The sequence below is a fragment of the Varroa jacobsoni genome, unplaced genomic scaffold (assembly GCF_002532875.2).
Source record: "Varroa jacobsoni isolate VJ856 unplaced genomic scaffold, vjacob_1.0 contig05568, whole genome shotgun sequence".
Lineage (NCBI taxonomy): Eukaryota > Metazoa > Arthropoda > Arachnida > Mesostigmata > Varroidae > Varroa > Varroa jacobsoni.
The window spans coordinates 1-8196 of record NW_019215620.1 but is presented as its reverse complement, the minus strand read 5'-3'; the positions used below and the strand labels follow the sequence as shown (position 1 = coordinate 8196).

At 43.4% G+C, this 8196-nt stretch overlaps 1 protein-coding gene across 1 annotated transcript; it reads left to right on the top strand.

The window, feature by feature from the left end:
- Positions 1-318: 318 nt before the first annotated feature.
- LOC111273227 (myelin transcription factor 1-like protein) lies at positions 319-7845 on the top strand (the record flags this gene model as incomplete). The annotated part of the gene is given in 6 exon segments (XM_022854931.2): positions 319-584; positions 2003-2327; positions 2606-2782; positions 3203-3579; positions 4032-4584; positions 4862-7845. Coding segments are annotated over 6 exon segments (1729 nt in total), but the record flags the coding sequence as incomplete, so codon positions are not given.
- Positions 7846-8196: the final 351 nt, after the last annotated feature.

Genomic DNA, 8196 nt, shown 5'->3' with positions numbered 1-8196 from the left:
GATTGCACAAAGTCAAGAGCGGTGAGCCAAATTTATGATTGAGTTCAAGCGCATTGGGATTGCCTGCATTTGTACATTCGTACGTGCGCTTACCTCTCCCTCCTCCTCCTCCTACTACTACTACTACCCCCTCCACCTTGTCACAGTTATCATGATTTCAATTTCAGTTATTAAATTTTATTTTGATCATCTTTGCAGGCCTAGCTCGAGTATAATTGTTAATATAGTGATTCTTTTTTCTCTCTCTTTCGTTGTTTCGTTGTCGTTCGTGTCTACGTTCTACTTCATGATGCTGATGGTGATTATCACGGTGATTAGGTGCCCCACGCCGGGTTGTAATGGCCGCGGGCACGTGAACAGCAACAGGAACTCGCACCGAAGTTTGTCGGGTTGTCCAATAGCGGCTATGGAGAAGCTGGCTCAGAGGGAACTGAAGGGCGCGCAGGCCAAACAGGCCCACCAGGCCCAGCAGGTGGTCCAGCAGCAACAGCAACAACAACAGCAGCTCGCGCTGGGATCCACCGGACCTAGTGCTACTGCCTCCGCCCCACAACAAGCTCAGTCCGCTCAGCTGCCTTCTACTGGTGAGTATAAGACAACTGTCATATTACCACCGCGTTAGTGTATTGGTGATATATATATGATTGTTAACCGGAGGAGCATGAAAGTAGTTCTGATTCAAACCTGGACATCGGCAAGCGTATTTTGGTTTTTCAGGAAAAATCAGAAGAGTAATAGAAAGGGCGATGGATATTATCATAATCTTCCTCCTCTCAGTCCCTCCAGATGGCTCGTATTGAGTCTCCCACGTTGACAGCTGTTAGAAGCAATGTAAAGCAGCAGTACTGATGCCTCTTATAGGTTCAAGTTGTATGTGTCTTGATGGATGGCAGTGATACCTATATCATAAGTGCTTGTTAAAAGTATATTACTTACACGTGATTCTGTGATGTTCGGCGAAGCGGACCTCAGAGTTCACTGACTTTTCACATTTTTTTTTTTTTTGTTTTTGCCAATTTGTACAGCTAAGCCAACTGCGAGCTAATACGTACAAAAGATTCAAGCTGAAAGTCTACCAAAAAGTGAAGAGGAAGTATATTTCATGCTTAGCAACGATATTTATTCAGTCTTACTATCTCTTCAACGCATTAAAATGGTGATTTCGATATTGCTGATCTGCAGTGTTACTGTCAAGTGAAGTCGCGAAGGCAATGAACGACGGCTTTTTCAGAATCTGATTGCTGTGAACCTATAGGTGCCATCTAAGGTAAACTGTGCTTGATCTTTTCTTCGGTTGTCAACAGGACTGTTGATGCGTTCACTGATGAAACGAGAGGTTGAATGAGACCTCTGTCGAAATACGTACTGCCTTTGTCAATGAATGATTAATATTTCACGCTCAACAATATTCAGTCAATCATTAATGGGTCCCGACCGTGCCCTTTCTCCTGTATCCCACTTGCTCACTTATCCACTGCGGCTCGTCAGTCGTTGTAAGTTATTAAGCTGGATGGAACCACTGTTAAGTAAAACAATTATACTGCTGATAATTAACTGTTTCAATTAGCCTACCCCCACGTGCTTAAATAATATTCCACTGTGCAAATGAGCGCAGAAGGTGCACGTCGTCTTTCTAGCCGGCACAAGCAGTTTCGAATCAAGTTGGGTACGATTGTTAGTCTGATGGTTGGTCACCGTGATCGTTCAATGCCTGCAGCTTCTACTATGGAAAATTCGAAGTAGCAATGAGAATATCTATCTATCTATCTATCTGCTCCCAGAAAGAGTCTCTCAATGCTAACTATTCAGTTTTCAACCCTGGCTGTTGATGGCCAGCTAAGATCTGATAGTTATCAAATCCTGATGTTCAAAAAAAAGCTCACAAACACCTAGGTTGGCTGCCCTCATCATTGACAGTACGCTTACGTATACGGTTGGATTCATTGTGACAGTTCGTGTTTCCGTTATTTTGTTCTATCTTGCCGTTGATATTGTTCTTCAGCGCAATCGGACCGAGTACTGCGTCCCATGTGTTTTGTCAAGCAACTAGACGTCGGTGATTATAAGTATCCTGGCTACGTGGCACAGGCGACTCCGCGAACACAGCTGGCGAAGGAATTGGAGAAGTACTCGCGACCTCACGATTACATAGTGCCCCCGGTGGGTGTCATGGGCGTGGGCGGAGTTGGAGGTATGGGCGTAGGGGTGGGGGGAGGCGTTGGTGGAGTAAGCGGGTACTACCCCGCTCCCCCGCATCGTGCAGCCCCGCACGCCTCTTCCGGCATCCACTGCAAGAGCCAGGCCACCTCTCCCAATTCGTCCCCTCCGTAAGTATTATACACATATATGTATTCTCAAAAATGAGCACATATGGAGTTAACTGATCGTGCTGTCACGGGTTTGTCCTGCTGGCTTTGACTTTATACGTTATTGAAGATTCTGATACGAGTATATGGGAAAACGGTCCTGCGAATTCTACGTTGCATGCAACCTTCTGAGAGTTAACTTGATTATAGGCCATTTGAGGCATTGTTAATTGAATTCCCTAGAATTGTGCCTCATCGAAACATATTCATTGACCAGCTATTCGCTTTAATATTTGTAGGAACTCCCCCAGCTGTCTGCCAAGAGGATCCAAGCCATTCGGCAGCGGGTGCTCCGAGCAGACTGAGCCGGTCGATTTCAGCACGGCGCCCTCAGGCCACCACCGTGAGTTTGCTGGTTACGCTTACGACACCAGCAACTCCAGCGATCACTTTATGAGCACGATCGAGCACGACAGGTAGGCATCAACTCCGCGGACCTCTTGGCCCGCGCTCCTCTGGAGAGCTCTAAAAGGAGAGAGCAGACGAAATCAGCAGAACGTTGCATAACGCTTGCGAGAGTTTAAGGATATCCTTAATCCGTTTGTTGCATATCGTATGTAGCAGATTAGTGGCAGCTCCTTTTTGCAAACAGTAGAACAGTCGGTTTTGTTTGTCATATCTGTGGAAAGTGCGCATATTCAGTTGTATATGTTCAAGTGGATTACCATGTAATATCTGAGACAAAACCATAAATAATCAATACCATCCCCCCTTTTCATCCCTGCCGAATTGTGAAATGCGAGGCAGCGCGGGCCAAGACACATTCGTATGTTTGGGTAGGGAACATTGGCGTTTCATGCTGACTAAGCCGAAGATATTCTCTCCTCTTCCTGTAGATCGGCCACGGCAGTCGCTGTGCCAGGAGCCTCACCAGCGATCCTCTCAAATCTGAACCAGACTCAGGGGGGATCTCACGAGCTCAAATGTCCCACGCCTGGCTGCGATGGGACTGGCCACATCACCGGTAACTACTCGACGCATCGCAGCCTTTCAGGCTGCCCGCGCGCCGGACCAGGCCACGCCAGGAGCTTATACAGAGCTTCATCGTCTTCGTTTGCTGACAAAACGGATGCCGGGGGAGCTGAACCCCTTCGATGTCCAGTGCCTGGATGCGATGGATCCGGTCACGTGACGGGAAAATTTCAGTCGCACCGGAGTGCTTCCGGCTGTCCTATCGCCAATAAAAACAAGATTAAACATGAGTTCGCGTCAGGTACGAAAGCGCCAGGATATCATCATAACTACATAGTAACGCTTCGATTTTCTTTTTGTCACTGACGGTAATGTTCATTAGCGTTTTTGCATAAATAATACGTATGTAAATCGACAGGGTAGATAGGGGCCCGGAATATATAGCCGTGATATTGTGGCGGCTGTGATATAATTTGTGACATTGCTGAAGTAGACCCGTTTTTCAGATCCGCAACTTTCATCCTCAGATTGACCTTAAATTATTACCTTGAGTCATTTAATGTCATTTCGATACTATCGGTGATTATTATTCTATTAAATTATAGATGTATTATATCTCGTCTCGCATTTATTTCACTTTTCATAATTTCTAAATTGAAAACGACTAGGAATAGAAACCCTATTTATCATAGGTTCTATCATCACTATATAGCGCTGAATTCTAACGACGTTTTCGTCACTTGTTATATACAGGTGAATTTGCGGCTTCCGGCAAGCTGGAGCCGAGCTGTCTGACGCCAGGATGCGATGGCAGCGGGCACGCAAATGGTACCTTTCTATCTCACAGGAGCCTGTCGGGATGTCCACGCGCAACGCGCCCGCCACCCAAGGAGGCCGACGATGGATCGGGATCCACCTCTACCCAGGACAATAACGAGGTCCGTGCACTCGAAGATGAAATCATCGAGTTGCAGGAATACAACGCCAAGATGGAATCGGAAATGCACCGGCTGCGCACTGGCATCGCGCAGATGGAGGCACAAACACGGATGGCTGAAAGCGACAACACCGCCCTCGAAGAAAAGACCCATAGTTTGCATGAGTATTACGAGTCGTTGAAGTCGAACTTTATCCACCTGCTAGACCGTACTGGAACTACATACGGTGATGAAAAGCCCACGCCAGAGAATTTTGACTCGTACCTCAGTCGACTACAGTCGCTTTGCATGGACCCCTCGAAAGAGGACGGCAGTAGATTGCTGTTTTCTACCGTACGTCAAGCATTACAGGACTTTAACATGCCCATGTAAGCAACGGAGGATCGTCGAGTAAATTGGTCACAAATAGAAAAAAATCCCGTGTAGGAAAATAGGTTACTTGAAAGCTGAATGTATTACAAGATATTTTTTAAACATAAAAATACGCGGTATTTATCGTGCGTAAAAACTGATATATAACTATATGGATACACCCAGGGAAAGTACTGACCACATTGAATCTTTTCATTAGACCTTGCACAAGGAAATTTTGTACATGTAGGTTACAACCGTTAACAACTTGTGCCTATTTTACCCACCTTGCAGCGACCATCCCAACGGCTGGGTACGATCATAAGCCGCTTAGGGGACCTCATAAGACTGAAGCAAGCGAATAACAACGGACCGAAGCTGCTGATCAACCATGAACCATTCTATACGTGTAGTCTCTGTTGAAAATCCGAGATCTTCAAACAGGTCCTTCAGCAACGTATTTTTAAAGACTTCCACATCGATCCTCGGATTCGAAGGCTCACAGGTCGTCGAAATCTATCATGAAAAATCGTCAACACCGTGGACTAACGTCAAGTGTTTAGAGTCATCAAAACGTTTGAACATCAAATATGTGCTAGAAAACGTTTCACAGTGAAGAGAAAACACCAACAAGTTCTGTTATATCGTCTTGCCGATTAGACTAAGACCTATATACGAACTCGATTACGGGAAATACTGCAATTTTCCCTTCCTCCCTACAAGGGGGAAACAGGCAGTTGCATATAGCTCCGACTAATTCTTAGTAATGGCTGATACTACTTATCAACTGGAGTAACAGGGTGAAAAATCGTTGTTTAAACCACATGAACCAAAAAGAAGAAGCCGATTCAAGTGAAACTTAATTGAGATAAATCACGAAAACGAGATTATCATTGAAGAGATAAAATGGAATAAGTGATGATGGCAGACTTCAAAAAATCGTAAACGAGAGCTTGGTGATAATAGTAAAACGACATAACTGCTGCACGAAACCTTCTGCTGGACTGCTTGCACTATCGAAAATCAGGAACAATTGTTCCTCAGCTTCGCTGTAGTTTCCGCTAAAGCTAAATCTCACAGATCTCCTTAAACAGCCCCCTCCGATAAATCTGATAGCCTATGTACTTCACCAAGTCCTTTTCCTTAAAGCTAGTGCAAGCTGGATATTGCTGCATGGTCCCTCAGGCCAACAGGGAGGCGGCAAGCGTTGGCAAATCTGGACTGTCCCCGCCGCGTTATCGGCAAAAAGCAAGCAAGCTGAGATATATATATATATATATATATATATATATATATATATATATATATATGCAAGATAAAACATGTTAAAATATCAGCAACCATCAACAGCGAGGCTAAGAGCTAAAATATATAAGGAGACAATGATAAAATGAAAACATAAAATTCACATCCCGGCACCCAGTGCGCGAATCCCTACGGTGAAGCGAAGCATGAAAATGTCAGGAAACATATTGAACACCCATTTAGCAATTATAACTATTAGATACTGTAGTTGCTGCAGTACCACCTCTAACATGATCACACTATTACAAGTACTATTACTACCACTATAACGACTCTATGTAGAGAAATACGTAATAATATTACATTATGATATGATGAAGACACTGAAGAATTATGGCAAGAGTATAGTGAAGCTGTTTGTCAACGCTGCTGATACTCACCCATTTATCATGCAGATCATAATTATAATAAAAGTTATTATTATTATGATCCATGAATATGAAGACAGCGAATTATATATATATATATATATATACATGGAACGAGAAGAAATTCTGGATTCGCGGACTTGTTTGTAAAAAGTCACTGTACATGAACTGTAGGATGAACGAATGAACTTGGAAAGACTCAATTAAACAAGTTAACGATGTGGGTAAATGGGAAAAGATCTGCGGCTGAAACAAGGCGGACAGGCGTTTTCCTTGACGGAAACCAACTGTCTTACCATACGCAGTAAGTTTTTGGGCCTCAGGCTTGAAAAGGACGAAAAGTTACTTAGCTTTTATCGAGCTATAAAGCAACAACGTCGACTCTTAGGTGCAATGCCGGAGCGCAGCTTGGAGTTCGAACGTTCTTCTCTCTGACAACTTGATATAGAAATCCCCACCTATATAATTGATATAAAAAGGAACAAGTACACGCAGACACTACTCCATTTAGAAAACACGATTTTCAGTTGGGCCTTCGGGGTCAAGTTGAAGTTGAAGCCAGCGTATGTGTGAACTTACGACTGAGTGAAACTATGTCGACGATAGACGAGAAGCAAACCGAAGGGAAAAAGCCGATAAAAGAAAGAGAACAACAGCTACAGATATCTGCATCGCCGCTATGTAATGTATTATTTTATCCCATGTGATATTATATTTTCGTTAATATTATTATAATAATAATACTTATACTAATAACAAATAAAGTATGAATAATTATTATTACTAATAATAGTACTACCACTACGCAGATATAATACAGATAATAAGGTATTATCTCTGATTTGAGCGTAACAAAATGATCCCCTTTATTCGTTTGTATATCGAGGTACGGTGCGAGGCTATCGAGAACCCCTAAGTTCGCACTAAATTTCACCCGGTTTCCGTATGCTTGAGAAAAACTAGTTATCGACTATAATTGAGTAAAATATAGATCGCTGCTGCCGCTTGCGAGCGAACACGCAGCTATGCCAAGCAGCATTCGATGCCGCGGGCGTCATCTTCGATTACGAGAAAAGATAAAGGGATCAGTGCTAGATATAAAAACGAAACACAGAGAAAGTAAGGACAGGCAAGAAGAGTGGTCCTTTTGACGTATGTTCGATGCTAAATACAACCACACAAGATAGAAGAGGCCATACCATCAACTATACTTTATATCCTTTACAACAGGAACTCTGTGATGAGAAACGCTTAACTGAAGTAGCAGAATACACTTTGAACTGATTCGTCTCCTACTGTTTCTGAATAGAGCGTCTTCAAAAAACGACACACGATGATCATCATCATCATCCCGGAGCCGCGAGAAAGAGGGAAAAATTGACGAAAGTAAATAACGGCTCTATCTAAAAATATAGCTTTGGTGCACCCCAGTACCCCTCGTATTTCAGTCACTACATATGGATTCACCCATTTCTACTGCCTGTCATTGTGTTCACGCTACTATCTGGAAAAATTACCGCTCTCCGGTAACATGTGTTTTCACATCCTCCTCGTTGATAGTCTTTTCAGTGATAATAAAGTAATTGTTGACGCTTTAAACCGGAACTATTTTGAGTGCTTGTATTTTCTGTCGCCATCACTTACGACCTCAATCCCCCTCATCGATAGAATGTCTATAGGGTGCACCGCCCTGAGCTGATTTGTAGCTTATTGTGTTAGGATTAGAGCAAAATTACAGGAAAGTGAAAAAAACCAATCTGTTAAATCGACAGTCCATGGATGCCTCTAAAACAGGATCGTAATAGCCACTGGTTTTCCAGGACAAACTGTGGCCAGTTCTCCACTGCTAGTGTGAATCAATAACAATTACCATCTAGGATACGGGAAGAGATTGCAGTGATGATACTAAGGAGGGCAGAATCATGGCATTGAAAATGCAGTGTATATTTAAAAAAT